The sequence below is a fragment of the Prionailurus bengalensis genome, chromosome D4, assembly GCF_016509475.1.
Source record: "Prionailurus bengalensis isolate Pbe53 chromosome D4, Fcat_Pben_1.1_paternal_pri, whole genome shotgun sequence".
Lineage (NCBI taxonomy): Eukaryota > Metazoa > Chordata > Mammalia > Carnivora > Felidae > Prionailurus > Prionailurus bengalensis.
In genome coordinates this window covers 26,861,652-26,882,627 of record NC_057359.1, presented here as the reverse complement: position 1 = coordinate 26,882,627, position 20,976 = coordinate 26,861,652, and the positions used below count along the sequence as shown (strand labels likewise).

General features: G+C 48.3%; 1 protein-coding gene across 1 annotated transcript in view; it reads left to right on the top strand.

Annotated features, from left to right (window-relative positions):
• The first annotated feature begins 1,629 nt into the window (after positions 1-1,629).
• Positions 1,630-20,976, top strand: part of GOLM1 (golgi membrane protein 1) — a 56,514-nt gene continuing 37,167 nt past the window's right edge. The window contains exons 1-3 of the mRNA XM_043565832.1: positions 1,630-1,728; positions 12,952-13,100; positions 14,914-15,093. Coding sequence (XP_043421767.1) covers positions 12,972-13,100; positions 14,914-15,093 — 309 coding nt within the window. The 5' untranslated portion in view covers positions 1,630-1,728; positions 12,952-12,971. The remainder of the gene's footprint in view (positions 1,729-12,951; positions 13,101-14,913; positions 15,094-20,976) is intronic.

Here is a 20,976-nt window from a genome sequence, read left to right as displayed (position 1 = left end):
CTTAAACTTCAGTGGTCAGATATGTCAATCATTTCTCAGTAAAACTGTAAAAAAGTCACTAATTACTTGCTGATAAATGAAGGGCACAATGGAACCCTATGAGAGGGAAATGAGATGAAGGTGTGGCCCACCAGCCTAAGAAGGCAAAATATAACAAGGGGAGCCAGAAGGAACAATTAAGGGAATTTATTCTACCTGTCCCCAAACCCTGATTGTGGTCACTTACGGTCACTGGAAGATTAGAAAGAAGTGACACAAGTCTTGGGAAAAGCCAGGGTTGATGTCCAACACACCCTCGGCTTTTGCAGTCTTGGTCCAGCAGGGCAACGGTTTAACAGCAGGTAGCAAAACTACCATTTGGGGCTAGAGTAGAATATTACTCTAAATTCAGTTAAGAGGTTTTGGTTCATAAAGGATCCTTTTCCTGAATTTAAGGAGACCCTGCTCAGGTGGCAGTGAGGAATCTGGGTCACCTTTCTCAAGGTGAGTCTTTGTTTTGGTTGAAAACCATGTCCACCGTGAGCATTCCCTTTAGGAGTTTGTGTATTTACTTTTTTGTGGTTGTTGCTGCGATTTGGGAAGGGTGAGAGGAAGGCATTCCTTTCCTAGAAACCAGAGCTACGTAGGCTAGAGAAAAAAGATAAATCTTAAACTTATTCTTAGTCCTGAGCACATGTTAGAATTATCTGGAAAGCTTGATAACAAACAAAAACACCTACGTTTGGGCTCAAGACTCTGGGGATGGGACCCTAGCACTGAAATATCCCCAAAGCTCTCAGATCATTAAAACGCCTGGCCGAGGCTGTCAGGATCAGGAACCACTGCTAGAATTTTCTAGTCTGGATACCTTGCAGATCGTTAGTAGGTGATCCGGGAGGTGTGGCCTAACGGTGCTTCTGAAACTTCCAGACGTTCACGCTCCCACGCTTCACCCTTAGGGAGTCCCAGAAGGTCTCCCTTGCGCAGCGTCCAGGATTCTTCCTTTTATCCACTACAAAGTCTGGAGGGTCACAGCCCGAAAAATTAAATCTTGAGAAGGAACAGCCGTGGGGACGTTAGGAACAGGGTAGGGCTGGTGGATGAGAAAAGGCAAATTTGTGAGTCTAGACCCCCGAAGTTCCTGTTACTGGTCGGCCCCTTTCCTCTGCGTAGTTTGGACCGGGACCACCGAGCAAGGAAACGCGAGTGTGGCAAGGTGGGTGGCGCTGGGTGCGGTGTCCTACATTCCGGAAACCCCCCTGCGGCCCGGGGTCGGAGTGAGGGGTGAGGGGTCGTCTCTCCCCCAGGTCCCTTTGCTCCGCGCCGCCGCGTCCCACCCTCGCGCCTCCTCTGCGGAAGCGTCGCGCCCGCTCGATGGCCGCCCTCGGAGCGGCGTCCCGCAGGGGTCGCCGGGGGACCGCGGCCGAAGCGGGGGCGCGACGCCGGCGTCGGGGCGCGGGCCTGGGGGCTGCGGCGGCGGGCCGGGGCGCGCGCACCGTGGGGCCGGCGTCCGGGCGCGGCCCCGGCCTCGCCTCCCCGCGCTCGCGGCGCCGCCTCCTCCCCACGCCGCCGGCGCGGTCCGGGGGCGGGGACTCGCCGCTGCGGAGGCCGGAGACGCGGCGGCGCTGGGCGCGGCGCGGGGCGCACGGCGCGGGGCGGACGAGAGCGCGAGGCCGGCGGCGGGGGAGCGCCAGGCGGCCTGGGAGCCGGGCCCGCAGCGCCAATCGGCCGCCGGAGCCGCGGCAGGAGGTGAGTGCGCGGCGCGCGTGTCCCGGCTCCGGGGCCGCCCCGGCCGCCTTGCCCCTCCCCGTCCCTCCCTGGCGCACCACCCGCGTCCGGAGACGGTCCCCCGGCTCGCGCCCGGGCCGCAGCCCGTCACCGGAGCCCGCTCGCGGCCCGAGCCTTCGCCGCGGGGCCGCCTCGGCCTCCGGACCCCCGGCCGCCGCGAGGGGCCGTGCGAGCTCTCTGCCCCTGCGGAGACCGGTCGGGACGCGCGGGGCCTTTCTTTTTTGTTCTCCGCTTTGTCACGCGCGTCGGCATCCGAAGTCAAAGGCGTGCAGCCCCGAAGTCGCACTAGTGCCGGTCCCGCGGGCGTGACTGGCGCCGGCGGAGGGAGGGGGGCCGCGGCGCGCCGCTCACCTCCGCGTCCTGGCACTCGGGCGCCGCGCGGGTGCCCACGTTGGCAGCGGTCGCGTCCTGGCAGGTGACCGGGAGCTGGGCGCCGAGTCCCCCCGGCCACGAGCGCCACAGCGCATCCGGAGCCCGTGTCGGGGACGCTCCGGGCGCCCTCCCTTACGTGTGTTTCTCACCTTTGGCTTGTGTGGAGCATCGATAGAAGTTTTGCTCTGGTGTAAAGATAGTCTCCTGGGCTTACACATTAGTTTCTGTTTCACACCCTGTGTGCTAGTTTAATGATTTTTTTTTTAAACACAATAAGAAAATAACCTAGTTTGATGAATGATCTTTTCAGAGGAATTTGAGAACCCTTGTATTGGGAATGCCATGATGTTGGTCGTTTTCAGATAGCCCCTTTCCAAATTTGCGTGACCAAACTTGTGTGGCCTTCATAGGTCTGAGATTTCCTTTGTCTGGGTTGGGGTCTTGAAGGCCCTAGGGCTCAAAATCCCGCAAATGTTGAGGGGCATTCCTAGGGATGGGTTATTAAGATGTCCCACAGCCTGATGAAATGTTTAACAACATTCTAGTGACTCTGTTTGGCTTGTGGCCATCAGATTGACTCAAATTTAGGCAGCATTAGTATTTCTGAAATTTTTGGAGCATGGGACCTGGGGAGGCGTGGAATCTCTTGGCGGTTTGGTCTTTGTGGGTCTCCTAGGGCATTCTAGCTCCTCCTGCTTGTGTTATAGAAGATTAAGGTAAGCTCATGTGATTGGGAAGAATGCAGAAACCAGTAATTTGGTAAGACTTGCTGTCCCTAGGCCAGAACTCAATTTTTAAGGCATCACTGGTCAAATAGACGTTGAATTCTTAGGATGTTTAAAGAAAACAATAAGCTGTTCCAGACGTATCTTGTTCTCCTATGGAGAGGTTTTCATGTATATGTGTGTGTGTGTGTGTATGTATGTGTGTGTGTATATATATATATATATATTTTTTTTTTTTAATTGGTTTAGTTCAAAAATGAAGGACTGTGAATGAGAGGACCGAGTGGTGGTAGGGAGTCTGGGGGGAGGGGGTGGGTTATCAGATATGGACGACGTTGCTTTCGGGAGCTAAGGATGTCCTCTCCTTTCTAATTGCTGGCCATGGGCCCACTTATTGATGGGGGATGACAAGATTTTGTATTTATATTATTTTTTGAGGGGTGGGGCAGAATGAGGATGGTTGACTGTGTCAGCCCAGGGCTCTCTATCTTCCGTTGGCTTTTGTGGCCACCTTCCCCCAGCAGGGAGGAAACTGCTGACCTTATTGAAAATCCTCTGAATGTGCAGGCAGGCTTTCTGCATCTGAAGCACAAAGGGGAGAAGGGCAGAGCCTGGGGGAGCTGCCTCTCCAGGGAAGAGTTGGAGGCGTGGGGTGTCATTTCCAGAAGCCTGGGCTGAGCAGGTCCCATGGCTGAGCACCTTGGTGAAAGGGAGCTTGAAGGCCGCATGCCTCCCAGGAAGGGAGGGACGAGAGGCTCCATGCCCTGGTTTTAATTTAGTTGTATTATTTTTATTCCTTTTTTTTTTAATGACCTAATGTGAGAAATAACATCCATCATTTGGATAACGGAGGGGGGGCGGGGGGAAGAACCTCTTATTTTTGTTGTTGTAGTTAATATAAAAAAAAAAAGACTGTTTTACACTTCTTTTTTTGCAGAAGTAGGAGGAATGGTCTTTATAATGCTTTTGTCTCACTTCAGAAGAGTGTTGAGTGGTATTTCCATTGCTTGCCCCCCCCCCCCCCCTCGCAAGAAACATTTTTAGGTTGTGGTCATTTTCTTTTCTAGACTTTTCCAGTTACTGATGCCATTACATGAACAGTCTTGGCTTGAAGTTTAAGAACTGCTTACTAAGTTCCCAGAGTCTACTTTGCCTCACACAGAAATTTCCTACACTTTTCAGAAAAAAAAGAAGAATAAAGATGCGTGCCTTCTCAGATTGTTACAATAGCTTGATCTTCTTTTTCTTAAAACCCTTCAGGGCTGTGTTAATAGAACTTCCCCTAGCTAAGATTTTGAAGGTTAATTAGTACCTGACAGGAGATAAATATCTATAAAAGTACTATATGATTACAATGATACAGATTATAGTTTGCTGTGGTTTCCCAAATTTTTTGATTATTCTCATAATTAAACGAAACACTTAGGATTAATTCAGTGTTGTCTAGCCGTTATCTTAATAGAAAACCATTTTTTAGTTCGTTATTTATCAATCAGGGGCACGTGCTGTTATGGTCTTCTATCTCAAGGCCCAGTGTGCAGTCGGGGCTGGATCCCTGCTTCCCCACAGTGGAGGCGGACCCCTGTTCCAAATACTCCTTGAATTTTGAGTATTTTTTGGTCTGTTTCTCGTCAGGTCCGATTCTGTCATCATCGATTTTGCTTTGTGATGCGGCTCCTGCGGAGCTGACCAGGGATAAGAAGCCTGCACCTTCCGGGGGCTGGCTTGTGTTTGCCCATGCCTACGTTTATTGCAGTAACGTTAATTTGTGCCTTCTATATGAATCTGAAAGCTTCAGCGCCCCTGTAAGGTTTGGCTTAGTTACAGTTTTTCAGTCTACCTCGCTGTGCCGGGTGCTAAAAATCCAAGGAGTTCCTCAGGCAGCTCAGAGGGTGGTGACTTTGACCTTCAACAGACGGGTTGAGAATGCAGATTTAGTTTCTACCTCTCCTTGCACCTATTAGTATTTTATGGTTGTATAATTAGGATACATATAATATATACTTCTAAGTTATTTTTGTGTAATTGTTGTGTTACTGAAACATAGTTGCTCGCACTTTTTGGATAAAAATAAAATGTAACTTTTAGGATTTTCTGCCCCAGCCCTGTGGAACATCTGCTATACCCTCTGGGATGCACGGTCCCTGCTGGTAGACTCAATTCTTACAGCCCAACAGCCAGAGACCAGGCATACGTGAATGGGAGTGGTTGTGTCCCAATAAAACCTTATTTATGAACATCCACATTTTAGTTGCATGTGCCTTTCACATGTCATGAAATCTTATTCTTTTGATTTTTTTTCCAGCCATTAAGAACTATGAAAACTAAGCTTACGGGCAGTCTACAGAAACAGGTGGCTGGCAGGATTCAGCCTTTGGGCTGCAGTTTGCCAACTCTGGATCTGGAGGAAATATTTGGGAGTTCTTGCCAAGAGGTAGTCTTGGCATTCATGTAGGAGGCGGCCTTTCTTCAGAAAATTCCAAGTGCTGGAAAAAAACACAGTGGGATTTGGTTGCTCTCATTCATTTCATTCATCCATCTTGCTCTCTGATTATTTCCACTATGTAATATTATATACACTTATTAACCTTTAAGGGTTTTTTTTAAAGGTTTTTTTGGAGGTATAATTGACATGTGATGTTATGCTAGTTTCAAGATGTACAGTGTAATAATTCAGTCTTTGTACCTATTGCAAAATGATCACCACAGTACGTTTGTCACCACAGTTACAAAATTGTTTTCCTAGTGGGGAGAACGTTTAAGATGTACTCTCAGCAAAGTCAAATATGCAGTACAGTGTTACTAACTGTAGTCTCCACGCTGATGAAGCCTTTTCTTTATAAACCGTCAGCTTCCAGACTTGGGGAAAACGTGGTGTTTATAATTGGGGGTTGAGGAAGTGAGAGGAGGAGATTCTCTGCCCTTCCTGGTAAGTTTTTAGAGCAATTCAAGAAGAGTGCAATGGACCTGGTCATTCAGTCCTAACGGTTTAGAGCAGGAGTTGACAGACTTCTCTTAGGGGCCAGATAATAAGTATTTTAACCAGTTTAGTCCTTGTAGTAACCCTGTGAGTAGATGTGGATAAGCTCTTCAACTCTGCCTTGTGGCCACAAAACCACGGTGCGCGATAAAAGGAACAGGCCTGGCTGTATTTACAGAGCAGGCCTACTACAAGGGGCTGGTATGCTGACCCCTGGCTTGGAGACCTTCTTGGGGCATCTTAGAATATCTTTATACCCTCAAACAAATGTTGGTGACTGACAGCACCGAGCTGGGGCATTCTCAGGTCTGTTTGCTCACTGCGGGACGTCTGAACTTCCTGCTGAGCACCTCTCTGGCTGTCCAAGATCATGCGAGGCCATTTCCTTTGAGAAGGAATAAAGGTGGGGCTCTCTCACTGTTTGGAGAAGCCATCTTATTTCTACCGTGGTGATGTTGGTCTAACAAGCTGTTCTGATCTGATTGCTCTTAGGTACAGCTTTTGCCTATAGGATTAAAAACCCCTGTGTGGAGGGCTGCCCGGCTCGGTCAGTAGAGCAGGTAACCCTTGATCTTGGGGTTGTCGGTTTGAGCCCCATGTTGGGTGTAGAGATGGCTTAAAAAGAAAATCCTTATTTATTTATTTAAAAAAAATTTTTTTTTAAGTTTATTTATTTTTGAGACAGAGAGAGACAGAGCATGAACGGGGGAGGGGCAGAGAGAGAGAGAGAGAGAGAGAGAGACAGAATCGGAAGTAGGTTCCAGGCTCTGAGCCATCAGCCCAGAGCCCGACTCGGGGCTCGAACTCACGGACCTCGAGATAGTGACCTGAGCTGAAGTCGGATGTTTAACCGACTGAGCCACGCAGGTGCCCCAAAAAGAAAATCTTTAAAAAAACACAACCCTATGTAGAAGTAAGGACATGAGAAAAAAATAAAAGTATTTAACCAGTAGGTTCAAGGGGCCAGTGCATTTAGCAGATTGCTCATTTTCAGGTGTTTTTTCTTTTCTTTAAAAAAGTAATTAGTGGTTTTTGTCTTCTAGGCAAACAGTAATTTTAACCAGTAGGTTGGTTTTTTTTTTAAGTTTATTCATTTTAAGAGGGAGAGTGTGTGAGTGAGCAGGTATGCACGAGCAGGGCAGGGGCAGGGAGAGATGGAGAGGGAGAATATAGGGCTCGATCCCACGAACCGTGAGGTCATGACCTGAGCCAAAATGGAGAGCCGCTTAGCCGACTGAGCCACCCAGGTGCCCCTCAGTAGGTTGAATTTTAAAAATTAAGCCGGGTTTGGGGGGCACCTGGGTGGCTCAGTCGGTTGAACATTAGGCTCAGGTCATGATCTGGCAGTTTGTGGGTTCCAGCCCAACATTGGGCTCTCTGCTGTCGGCACAGAGCCTGCTTCTGCTTCAGATCCTCTGTCCCCACCCCCCCACTCCCCCCCCCCGCCCCTGCCCCTTTCACACGTGCACACGCTCTCTCTTTCTCTCTCAAAAATAAACATTTAAAAAAATAAAATCAAGCCAGTAGAAAGAATTGGCGGTTTTTCATGACTTCTCCAATTTACCAAGAGACTTTCGGTGCAAAAAACACACCGCTTTCTCTTTCTGCAGGAAACCTGGGCTTTCACAGAGTTCTGCTAATTTAGGTTAATCATTTTCCAGTATGTCAGATACTTGTAATCCAGCATGAGACAAAGCATTGTGAAGCCTCAGTTGCAGCCAATGTTAACACGCCTGATGTGTCTCCTACCACTGCTGCCACCCCCCAGGTCCACAGCACTTCCAAGGTGAAGGGAGGAGGGTGTTTGGTGTGCCTGCCACCTGTAAACCGTGGCTCTGCGTGACCGTCTCAGTGTTCCTCAGGCTTCCGCATTTCCTACCTGGAAGTGCCCTTCAGTTGCAGTCCCGGAAGTCGGCGCTGAAGCACCTTACCGGCCGGGGGTTCGGTGCTGGCCTCCCTTCCGCATCTCACCCTCTTACCTGGGCGGCCCTGTGTCCATTGGGAGCCCAGGGCTTTCCTAACTGTGCCTTCTGGGCAGCCGCACCCCTTCCTGGCCAGCCAAGCACTGGGTTATAGTGAGGGGCTTCCTGGAACCTCTCTTTTTCATAACGTGGTCCTGGTCGGGGGTGCTCCTGCTGCAGCGGCAGCCGGGAGCCAGCGCCGGTGATGGGGGTTACTGTGCTTCGGGACAGCAGAGTCTACAGGATGAACACATCAGGCTGGTTCCTTATAAAGCAGCATGGTGGTGGAAGGAAAACATCCGTCACCTTTTTGTTATGAGCAGACTCGCTGTAGAAATGGTTTCTTAATCGTCTTTCCATCTCTAATGATAATAGCATTTATTGAACAGGTACTATGCGCCAGATGTGGTTCTAAGCCCTTCTCCTATCTCAACTCATGCCGTCCTTACAGTAACCTTGTGAGGAGGAGAGTGATGCTCAGATAGGTTCTGTGGCTCCTGACAGGTGGAACCAGGGCCCCACACTGGCCAGCAGGTTCCAGAGTTTGTTCTGTTAACACTGCCCTGAGCTGCTTGCTGCTAGCACAGCACCTGTCTCCTGGCGGTTGCTCAGTATCTTTTTAGTTGGCTGGCTCAAGAAAGGAGAATATTGAATGATCATCAGAACACTTCCCTGGAAGTGAGAATTGAGTCTATATTTATAGTTTTCAGACTTGTAGTCTACCCATCCATTGACTTCTATCTGCTGGGATAACAAAAGGTCATCCAAGGATCCCATCTAGAAATATAGTCTTAGGGAATTAAGTATATGATAAAGATAGGCTTTCGAAGCCCAAGGTAAAAACAGATTTTTCAGTAAAGGGTGCTGACAGAACTGACTAGCCATTACCAAACAAACAAACAAAAAAACACCACAAAAAAAAACACAACCTGTAGTTTTTGATTTTTTTTTTTTTACCTCTTACATCAAAAGGGAATTCCAAGTGGATGAAAGATTTAAATAAATATATGAGACCATAGGTATGTTGAGAGGAGATATGGATAAATGTATTTCTAAACTTAGAGTAGAAAATGTCTAAGTATAAACAAAATCCAGATTCAATAAGAGATGACACGATTAGGTTACTTTAAAACACCACCCACAACTAAAAACTATGGGCAAACGATTTCAAAGAGAAAGTCAAGGAACAAATGAAAAATTGAGAAAAAAAAAAGATATTCCCATGAAAGATAAAAGGTTTGTTTAACAAAGCTCTTACGGATCAACAAGATGAACACCGAAGTTTAAATATGGACAGAAAATATGAAAAGGCATTTTACCAAAATGAACATACAGATCACCAGTAAATGAAAAGATGTTCATTTATGCTTATAACTAAAGAAATGTTTTGTTTTTTGTTTTTTTACTATTTATTTTGAGAGAGCGAGTGAGCCAGGATGTGGAGGAGGGAGGAGGAGAGGGAGAGGAGAGAAAGAGTCTCAAGGAGGCTCTGCACTGTCAGCACAGAACCCTGGATGGGGCTTGATCCCATGAACTGTGAGATCATGACCTGAACTGAAATCAAGAGTTTGGACGCTTAACTGACTGAGCCACCCAGGCGCCCCAAGGAATGTATTTCTTCTTAAGTAGATAGACTCCATGCCCATTCATGGGGCTTGACCTCACAGCCCTGAGGTTAAAAGTCATGTCCTCTACCCGCTGAGCCAGACACGTGCCCCAAGAAATGTATTTTAAAATATCATTACTGATGAGATTGCCAAATGTTAAAATGTTTTATTTTGTGTGTTATTGTGTGAGAGAACAGACATTTCTCATACTACTAGTGTATTTACTAGAGTAAATTGTTGGAACTGCTTTGGAAGCCAATATAGTAAGAGCTATCAAAACATTTTTTTTAGAGAATTTGGATTTATAAGAGAGTTGCAAAAACAGTACGGAAGGTTCCCATGTATTCTTCCCCCAGCAATCCCCTTAATTAGTTGTCATGTCTCTATGACAGTTTGTCAGTCTTTCCCTTGCTTTTCACGATCTTGACACTTTGAAGAGTGCTAGTCAGGTGTTTCGTAGAAGGTCCCTCAATTTAAGTTCCCTTGAACTTTTCTCCCGGTGCATCGTATGAGGCGTTACGTGATGTCAGCGTGGCTCAGTGGTGACGTTTACCTTGATCACCTGGCTAAAGTGATATCTGCCAGGGTTCTCCACTGTGTGCCCGTTGTAGTTTGCTAAATATTTAGGAGGCAATAAGATTTATAAGTTTTTTTTTAATGTTTGTTTATTTTCGAGAGAGCGAGAGTGCGCATGTGCACAGGCGAGCAGGGGAGGGGCAGAGAAAGAGGGGGACAGGATCCAAAGAGGGCTCTGTGATGCGGGGCTTGAACTCACAAACCATGAGATCATAATCTGAACTGAAGCTGGACGCTTAGCCAAATGAGCCACCTGGGTGTCCCAAGGGCCATCAGTTTTAAAGGCCTATGACCCCGCAGTACCACTTACTGAAATTTATCTCCACCTGTCTGTGATTTATTTCATCACCTGCAAAATGGGGGTGACCAGTGCCCCTGTCAGAGCTGATGGGAAGATTCAGTGAGCGCTGTATTTGAAACACTTGATCAGTGCCTCACGCACAGTAAGCTCCTTGCTGGTTCAGCCTCCCTTCCCAGAGCCCCTGGAAGCCAACTGTGTTTGGAATTCAGAATTCAGAGGATAATAAGATGTGCTTATATATCACATGACAGCCCCAGCAGGGTCATAACCAGACACTAATGCTTCTGCAGCAAAACATACGAATATTCACATGAAGGGAGAAAGATAAAGACTCTAAGTAGCTTCAGGTGAGTTCTGATCTGAGTTCAGGTCAGGTTTTGTTGCTGGGGAAGTCTTTTAAAATCCCTTTGGGCTTTTAGAGCCTTTTGGATTTCAGGATTGTGGGTGAGGGATGGCACCCCTGGATAGGAGTTTGCAGACACAAACGTGGATGTGAAAGGTGTTCGTGGCAGCATGGTTGGAAATAAGCCTAGAAAACCCCGAATGATCCTCTGTAGGAGAGTGGTTAAATAAATCCTGGCACACAGTGGTGCCCCATTCAGACCTTTAAAGAGAAAAAGGCACACCATAATCTGCCTCTAGGAAAAGTACGATAAGATATATTACTAAATAATTGACATTTACAGAACAGTGTGAATGATCTTGTTTGCACTTAAAAATATGTCACTGCTCGTTTATGCATTAAGAAACATCTAGAGTGACCTCTAGAAGAGTCGCTGTGTATTAGAATCCCCTGGGAAGATTGAAAAATACCAATACCTGGGTCCTCCTCTGAAGCTGTTGAATTAGAGGGGCGCCTGGGTGGCTCAGTCAGTTAAGCATCAGACTTTTGCTCAGATCATGATCTCACGGTTTGTGAGTTCAAGCCCCACTCTGTCAACACAGAGCCTGCTTTGGATCCTCTGTGCCCCTCTCTGTCTGCCTCTCTCTCTCAAAAATAAATACTAAAAAAAACAAAACAAAACGCTTTAAAGCCACCCAGTCGGAAGTGGAGGAGTGGGGCCCGTGCTTGGGTCCCAGGCAGTGCTGGTGTCCTGCAAGGGTTGACATCACCTGGAATACAAGGGGTGATGACATCAGGTGGGAGGAGGGAGTCTTTGCACTGTGTTTTTCTCCCCAGTTGTACTTGTAGTTATATATTTATTTTTTTTTAAGTTTAAAAAGAGTATAAAAAGACTTTTGGATGGAAATCAGATATAAGGCAGTGAAAAAAACACATTTTCAGCAGATACATAGAATTTTCCAGAAGTTCAGGATTTCTGAGCATTACTCTCCTTTAATAGGTACATGCTTGCTGATTGCAACTGATAATCGATTTTTAAAAAAATTATTTTCCTCTTTCATCCTGAGAGAGCAGAAGCTGGTGAGGAAGGCACCAGCAGAGGCTGAGGTCAGTTCTGTGCTTCAGCATTCTGGGGGTGCTTTATTTCAGGTGAGTCGCCGAGATTGTGCATGTCTCCATTTAGACTCCCACACTAGTACTAATTATTCAGAAGGAAGAGGTCTCCCGGTGACACACTTAGAAATACTTTAGGGCTAGAGCCGGCCCTGTCAGCTCTTCTCTGTGCTTACTCACACGAACTTAAGCTGGAGGTTGAGTCCCACATGGTCTTTGATTGCCCCTCCTCTCCCCCTCGCCCTTCACACCTTCCTCCTGCCTCCATTGTGGCCTACACCTGGCATAAAAAGGTCCCTGTTCTCAGAGATGCCTTTTGTTGTGCATGCCACCCTCCCTCTGATAAGGTCTCATTTTATCTGGCTCAGCAAAGCCATCTGGAAAGGTCGGCTTTCCTTGTGCGTTGTGCCCAGTGCTGGTGTCTAGGCAGACCTGGTCTTGGGTGGAAGCCCACGGACAAAGCTGATGGCTCCCTTCTTGTAGAGGCCATGTCTGGGCCTCTCTGGAGAAGGGGATCGCTCCGTGCAGTTCTCCTGCTTAACGTGGACATGAACCCAGAGAGAGAAGCAGGCATTCAGAGCAAGACTGGGCCAGTGCCTCACTCCTGCTGGCAGAGCCCTACGGGGGGCGGGCGGTCCACTTACTCCGTGGGCATCCACAGTCCTGGGCGCTTTCCTGGCTTTGCTCACCAAATGCTTTAATTGGGTGTCATTAGTAATTCTGTCCAGCGTGAAAAACCCTCTCTTATTAGGCCTCAAGTAAAAAAGCCCTCTTTGGGGAATAAATCAGAAATGGATTTTTTTTCCCCCTAAAGTGATGCGGAAGCATTTCATATTTGCTACTGCTGTTCACAGAGATGATTAATTCTCAACCTGTACTGGAGAGGCAGGTACTACGCTTATCCCCGTTTTACAGAGGAGGAAACAGGTGCACAAGAAGTTGTTATGTGCCCGAGGTCTCGAGCCAGCAGGTGATGGGTCTCCAGGACGATGCTCACTCCCATGAGCCTGTCCTGGGGAGGCTGGCCCACCCCCTGGGGGTGCACATCAGCGTGGGCTCCAGGTGCACTGCCCACGTGGTCTTCTCCTTGGATGGCTTCTCCTCTTGAGGCGAAAACACCTTCGAGTTGGCTGTGAGGGTGGATGTGGCCTGCTTCGGGTCCGGCACTGCTGGCGTGAAGGCTTATTTGCTTGTTTTATTTGGCAGGTTCTCGCACAGCCTTTGAGATGATGGGCCTGGGAAACGGACGCCGGAGCATGAAGTCGCCGCCCCTGGTGCTGGCCGCCCTGGTGGCCTGCATCATTGTCCTGGGCTTCAACTACTGGATTGCCAGCTCCCGCAGTGTGGATCTCCAGGTGTCTTGCTGGTTTGTTTGCATGGGTGTCTGAGAGTATTTAAAGTTGCCAAGTGATGGGGTCTGACGGGTTTGCTGTTCACTACCCCCTAAAGCACTACACTCAGTGGCTTGAACGCTCCCTACCCTGAATTGGGGCCTCCACATATCCCTGCCCCCTGCCCGGGGCCAGACTTTGCACACCAGCTGTGCCCTGGGGTGGGAGAGGACCTCTTTGCTGCCAGAGCAGCCCTCTCTGCTTTTCCTGTGAGCGGACGATTTTCAGTCAAGCCACTGGGGCTGGCTCTGGGAAGGCCGCGTACTTAATTACCCTGACCGCAGCCCATCCGGTCCCCCAGTCCTCTCTAGGTCTCAGCGGTGTTGGGAATGTATGTGCATAATGCGTGTGAGAAATGTGTATGTAGAGGTGCCACTTGTTACTGGCTACTGCCAGTAACAAATCATATCAATCATATCATCCGTATCAATTAAGGATATGCATTTTAGTTTTCCATTTTGTTGTTGGTCATCGTGGGTCAGGCAGGTGCTACACAGTGACAGAGAGTCTCGTTGACCAGACTCCTGTCAGGTGCCTCTGACCCCTCTTCCCCACGAGGCCTCCGTCTTGGCCTCCCTCCACCCCTCCCGTCTTCAGCCGGCCCAGCTCGCTTAGCAAAGAATCCTGCTAAGTCATCCCTACCTCCCAGTATCTGATCAGGCACCCGCTCCCTCTTCCTTGAAGTCTGACCCCTTGGCCTGCCTTTAGCAAGAAATCCGCCTGCCCTCCGTGTCTCCTCCTAATACTGTCCCACCACGGACCCCTCACTCTGTTGGCTCTAAACCCTTAACTGCCCTGGCTATGTTCACAGTGGAGCCGGTCCTCTCCCCTGCTGCACAGACATGAGCCCTGTTGCAGGAGTCTTGAAGGAAGTTTTCCTTGCCATGTTAATGGTGTCAGAATACTTTTTAACAGTGCTTACATACACTGTCTTCTTTTGTACACGAACTCTAAGTGGGACTTTATTTTCCCCATTTCCCCGGGGGGATGCAGGCCGAGGCACAAGAGCAGCTGGGATTCCATCCCAGTCTTTCCAGTGGCAGAGCTTGGGCTCGCAGCCATGAAACCCCATCCCATCTGAGCGTCCCCACACCTGCCTGCCCTGGCGGGGGGGGGGGGGGGTGCTTTCATCTGATCTTCCACTGGAGCCATTCTCTGGGCAGACGTGGGTTTGGTGTCCAGGGTTGAGGAACTGAATTTGTCTTCAGAGGATTTGTCTGCCAAAGAGTTAAGTGCTCTGTCAGCAGGGGAGGGAAACGGAACTAAATATTTGAGCACCTGGTAAAGCGTGAGGCCCTTTATGTACTTACCTCATTCCAGTCTCCCCGAGTCCCTGGGAGGGGTACGGTGGTACTTCCTTGGAGGTCACGGTGGCCACAAGGAAGCCCAGAGAAGTGAATGCCTCTACTTATAACACTTGTCTCTCTCGAAACCCTGTCGTAGCTTCTGCACAATTCACTTCCAGTATTGTTCTTAACAGACAGAACCCCTTAAAGCACATTTTTGAGAGGAAGTGGTTTATTCTCCAGGAACACAATTTCCAGAAATTCCATGTGGGCTGTGCAGAACATGCAGAGAAGGTCTGGGGCACGAGGCCTCTGCCCAGTTAGGAGTGGGGAGTGTCTGGCTGGGGAAGGGGACTCGGGAGGAAAGGTCCAGCAGGACTGCCCATGGGGCCCTGGAGCACCTGTGTGCCACGTGTCGCTGGCTTCTGGGAGGGAGAAGCCCTCCAGGGACGGCATGGGGTTCTCCTTCACACGCTGTGGGGTCCCTGTAGACTCGGATCCTGGAGCTGGAGGGCAGGGTCCGCAGGGCGGCCGCGGAGAGAGGTGCCGTGGAGCTGAAGAAGAACGAGTTCCAGGGAGAGCTGGAGAAGCAGCGGGAGCAGCTTGACCGGATCCAGTCCAGCCACGACTCGCAGCTGGAGAGCGTCAACAAGATATACCAGGATGAGAAGGCAAGACCCGCTTTGCTTTCCCCTCAGTTCTGTTCCAGATGCCAGTTGAGACCGCGTCGGGTTCCTCTCAGTGGGAGAATGAGCGACCGTGTGGGGACTTTTGTGATGATGTGGCATGGGCCTCTTGACCGTGCCGTGACACACTGGCTTTTCCCAGTGCCGTACGTGGTGTCCCTGTCTTCTTTATTTTGTGCATGAAAGTTGTGTCTCTTCATCCCCTTCCCCAGTTTCACCCATCCCTCACCCCCTTTCCCTCTGGAAACCGCCAGATGGTTCTCTGTGAGTCTTTTTGCTTATTTTTAGATTCCGTAGGTAAGTGAAATCCTATGACCTATTTGCCTTTCTCTGGTTTATTTCATTTAGTATAATAGCGCCTAGGTCCACCTGTGTTGTTACAAACGGCGAGATTTCATTCTCTTTTTATGACCGAGAAATATTTCGTTGTACGTTTGTACCACGTCGTCTTCATCCATTTATCTATCGATGGGCACTCGGGCTGCATCCATACCTCAGCTGTCGTGAATAATGCTGCGGTGAACATGGAGTGTCTTTCCAAATTAGTATTTTTGTCCAGGTAAATACCCACAAGTGGAATTGCTGGATCATATGGTATTTCTGTTTTTAATTTTTTGAGGAACCTCCATATTGCTTTCCACAGTGGCTGCACCAGTTTACATTCCCACCAGCCGTGCAGGAAGGTTCTTTTTCTCCACATCCTCGCCAACACTTGTTGTTTCTTGTCTCTTCGACTTTAGCCGTCTGACAGTTGTGAGGGGATGTCTCACTGTGGTTTTGGTTTAGAGAAGTACTCTTCATTTACAACATTCGCAAATGTGTATTTCTCCTCTGGAAATTGTTCCAGTTTCAATGTTGTTAGAGTAAATTGCTTCCGAATTTTTCTTCATTTTTCTTGTAGGTGGGTGGCACTATTTATGCTCCTTAAATCCCCTGGAACTGATTAGAATAGGACCCAGACATCACTCACAGTGTGTATGCAGAACCCCTTAAGGCAGATTTCGGGGAGAAAGGAGAGTTCATTCTGCAGGAATAGAGTTGGCAGACACTCCATGTGGGTTTTGCAGGATGTGAAGAGAAGGTCTCTGGCCTCCAGGCCTCTGGCAGGTTGGGAAGGAAGAGTGTGGTGGGAACTGGGGAGTGTGGGGCTGGGAGGGGACCCGGGAGGGACCAGCAGGACTGGGCAGAGATGGGCTCCTTCTCCGGCCAGGGCCAGCTGGGGTCTAGAACCAGTTCTCCTGTGCAGGGAGGGAGGAAAAATAAGGGGGGTGTTTCAGGTGTCTGTCTGCCTGCTTCGACACTCCTGTGTGTGTACATGTGTCATTACCTAAAAACTGAACTCTCCTCCTTAGGAAGAGTGGCCTTTTACTCTGAGCCTCTGGCCTTTCTATGTTTTTATTTTTAGGGTTTTTCTTTTTGAAACGGTAGTGATGGGAGATGGGGGGGGGGTGTGGGTCCATGTGTGGTGTTTGGTTGTTGCTTTTAGGTATCCTTGTTTTCATTTATTTGTTTTTCATGTTTATTCATTTTTCGAGAGGGGGGGACAGAGTGCGAGTGGAGGAGGGGCAGAGAGAGAGAGGGAGACACAGATTCTGAAGCAGGCTCCAGGCTCTGAGCTGTCAGCACAGAGCCCGATGCAGGGCTTGACCCACGAACCAAACCGTGAGATCATGACGTGAGCTGAAGTTAGATGCTTAACTGACTGAGCCACCCAGGCGCCGCCCCCCCTTTTTTTAATGTAAGTATCTTTGTTTTCTTAACTCCATCAGTCTACCAAGTGCTTTTGAAATTTTACCGTCCTGTGAAATCCAAAATTCTGGGCGTGATAATCTCTCACTCTGTTCAGTCTCCTCCAAACTTCTGAATATTTCATGTGTGTTGCGTGAAAGTGTGAGTGCACGTTTTGGGTGGGGAGAAGGAAAAGAGGTTGTGGGTTAATATCTGCTCGTGGGCCTTCTGCTCAGGTATGGGTACATGTTAGTTTGGCTCCAGACCCCTGTAAAATGGGCGGCAAACAACCAGGTTTCCCATATCGGGTGGGCAGACTCCTCAGAGAATGTGCTGCATAAAATCGTTTGTTCCAGAGAATTCTAGGTAATGCAGTCAGTGAAGCATCATCCCACAGGTGAGTCCTCGAGATAGAAATGCTGGTTCATTTAAGTATAAGCCGATGTGGAGATAAGATGATAAGCTTGGAATTCTTTGAAATATGACTGAGCAGCTGTTTCCTGGAAACGTCTCCCTATATAAGAAGAAATGAGAGGGAACATCTTCCAGCCAGAAACCAGGTGACTCTTTCACCTTGGTCCTTTTTTTTTTTTTTTTTTCCTTAAATGTTTGTTTATTTTTGAGAGAGCACAAGCAAGGGAGGGGCAGAGAAAGAGAGAGTAAGAGACAGAGGATCCGAAGTGGGCTCTGTCCTGACAGCAGGACACCCGGGAATCACGAGATCATGACCTGAGCCAAAGTCAGATGCTTAACCTATGAGCCACCCTCACCTTAGTGCCTAATGCTTCAGTTTTATGACTTCTTTTTAAAAGGGGGCATAATGCAAGGTCTTAGCTGTCCTGCCACACGCCCAATAAGAATTGTTTGGGGGTTCAAGGTCGGGGGAGGCTCTTGTAGTTGCAATAAACAACTCACGGTAGATACTGAAAATCGAGGAGTCCCAGTAAAGAGGGTGAAACACACATCTGAAAGACAGACACTGGGGAAGAATAAGAGTCTCTTTTCATTTGGAGTTTTGAACTTTTAGAGTAGGTGATAGAAAGTTGGTTTAATTTTGGGCGTGGGGGGCTAGTTTCTTAGCTCTAGGAGGATCTAAGCTATAACTCGGTGTGGTGGTAAAAGGCATGGGGTGTCCAGTCAGGCAGACCTGGGTTCAAATCCTGTTTTCCGTAGCTCCATGATAACGGGCAAATCACTTAAATTCTCTGGGCCTGTGTTTTCAGCTCTCGACTGAGAATAACAGCAGAATCACTGTTACGCTTTGTGAGGTTTCAGTGAGATAATATTTATGAAAGGCTTAACACAATGCTTGACAAGGACTAGCAGCTCAAAACCCAGTAGCTGGTGTTACTACAACTAACCCTAGTGATCATAGTTAACAATAACAGCACAGACACAGGGGTAGTAGTAAACCACAGCATCAGTGGTAGTAATGCTGTTCTTTTTGGTAAGGACCTTTTTCCCCCCAGTTAAAACCGTGAAACAAAACTGTCCTACCTTTAAGAAAGGATTAAAAAGATGCCAGGGTGTCCATGAGAACCAAGAGCGAATACTGTAGCTGGGCCACAGAAAGAGTGTCCTAGTGACAGTCACCACCCCAGCGACGAGAGCTCACGTTCACGGAGTCTCTGCTTAGCCAGGCACCAAGGTAAGCATGCCACAGGGATTGTTCCCTGAATTTCTCTCAACCGCCTCATGAGATCACCAGTCAGGCTCAGAGAATTCGTAGCCATCCCCCAGGACGAGGCCCAGACCCTGGACAGCCCCCCGGTGGGCCTCCCTCAGCTCTGCAGACACAGGGCCATGGTGAGGGGGGGCTCTCCAGAGCTCTCCATCGTCTAAATAACACGGGGGGGGGGATGGGGGGGGGCCGCAGGAAACCAGTCTGGCCCAAGTCCAAAGTTGTTGAAGCTTGGGTGATGGGATCCTGTGTGTATCTCTATGCTCCAAAAGACCACAGTATTGCAGCTAGCTCTCCTCTGGTCCTAATTCCAAATTCTCTGGCAAAAACACCTGATTCTTTCAATATGGCCAGGAAGTTCGCAGAGAAGTGGGGCTGGTCTGTCACCCATGTATGTTATTCCCCGCCCCCCACCATATGTATATATATGTACATAATGTATATGTATATTTATGTTAGGAGGGGAGCACCTGTAGTTTGAGTTGGAATGAGGCTCTTTCTCGGAATGATCAAGAGTCACCTGGTGGTCTAATAGATCCCCTGGCTACGTATGGCTGTTGACCACCTAAAATGTGGTTAGCGGGCCTGAGCAACTGAGTTTTGAATTTTATTTAGTTCTAACTACATTTAAATAGCCATATATAGGACAGCACAGGTGTGAATGATAGAGGCAGAACTCTGGTAATAAAAAGGCTGGGTTTGGCTGCTGATTAATAGTCTTGTTCAGTGGGAGAGCAGTTGGGCCAAGGCTTGGTCTTCTTAGCTTCTCTGGTGTCTTTTGCCTTTTGCTGTTTGGTTCAGAATTGGGCCTTGGGAGGTGAGGTCACCTTGTGATTGGGCGACCGGTCTCCCTGTGAATGCATCTGTCGCTCGGATGTTGGGTCTCAGAGACTATTGAATTTTTCTCAAAAGATGATGTACACACGTGTGCAGCCGTTTCTAAGTGCTCAGATCCTTGCGATGCAGGTAGCTCATCTGGAGAACAGTGACGGAGACGCTGGGCGTTTTGCAGTATTGCATTTTTAAAAATAAAATTGCCTTACCAGGGTTTTTATTTTCATTTCTTTGACCCTCAAATCTGATTCCTCAATGAAATGATTTTAAGTAGAGGGCAGTAAGTTATGGGCATTATGATTAAAAGATAGAATTCTTTTTTTTTTTTTTTAAGTTTATTTTGAGGGAGAGAGTGAGCGGGGGAGGGGCAGGGAGAGAGGGGAGAAAGAGAGAGGCTCCATGCTGAAGTGCTGAGCCCAACGCGGGGCTCGATCTCATGAAGTGTGAGATCACGACCTGAGCCGAGATCAAGAGTTGGACGCTCAACCGTCTGAGCCACCCAGGCGCCCCGAGAGATATAATTCTTTAAAAATAATCTAGCAGTGTTGTTACAACATTAATTGATGTTAATACTTTTTTTTCCTAAGGTATTTCTTACATCTTTACCCACGTTTACTGGAATCCTGGAAATTTTTTAGGAGGGGCGCCAAGTTGGAAACTTACTGCTCACCGCTTTTTCCCCCGAGGTTGCCAGCTCCCCCAGAGTGGGAATATGGGTGTGTGTGCAGCGCCTCAGCTCCGAGGCCAGCTTGCTCGGGCACCCCTTCCCATGTTGCCCGGAACGGGTGGGCCCCAATGTGAAACCTCACGTGAGCTCCGGATAGCCGTGCCGTGGGTCTGTAACAAGACCTAGAACAGTGTTATTTTGCAAGCAGGAACTGCAGAGAAGTCACAAGAATAATAAGCTCGTGCCTATGTGCTCCTCCCCCAGAAAGGATTTAAAACAAAAAATATTATAAAGTTGAGGTCCCCTGTATTCTCCTTCTCTGTTCTTTCCCTCTTTCCTTCCTGCCCAAAGATAGTCACCATCACTAACTTTTATTTAAGAGTTTTAATTCCACCATAGTTAACATACGGTGTTGTGTTAGTTTCAGGTGTACAGAACAGAGATTCACCACTTCCTTACATCGCCCAGTGCTCATCACAATAAGTGCTCTCCTTAGTCCCCAATCACCTGTTCACCCATTCACCCCACTATTAAGCATTTCAGAGGTGATAGTTTGTTATATGTGTCGACCGGCCAGAGCATTGATCAGTCAGATTCTATCTTGGTAATTTGAATTCACCCACTGACTTTTTTTCATGTTTATTTATTTTGAGAGTGGGAGAGAGCACGAGCAGGGGAGGGGCAGAGAGAGAGAGAGCGAGAGAGAATCCCAAGCGGGCTCCACTGTCAGCAGAGTCCAGCGTGGAGCTCGATCTCACAAACCATGAGAGCATGACCTAAACCAAAATCAAGAGTCGGACCCTTAGCTGAGCTACCCAGACTCCCTTCACCGATTTTTAAAAAATTTATACCGAAGTTTCTGATTTTTTTTTTTTAATTTTAATGTTTGTTTATTTTTGAGAGAGAGAACATTAGCAGGGGAGGGGCAGAAAGAGGGAGACACAGATCCAAAGCAGGT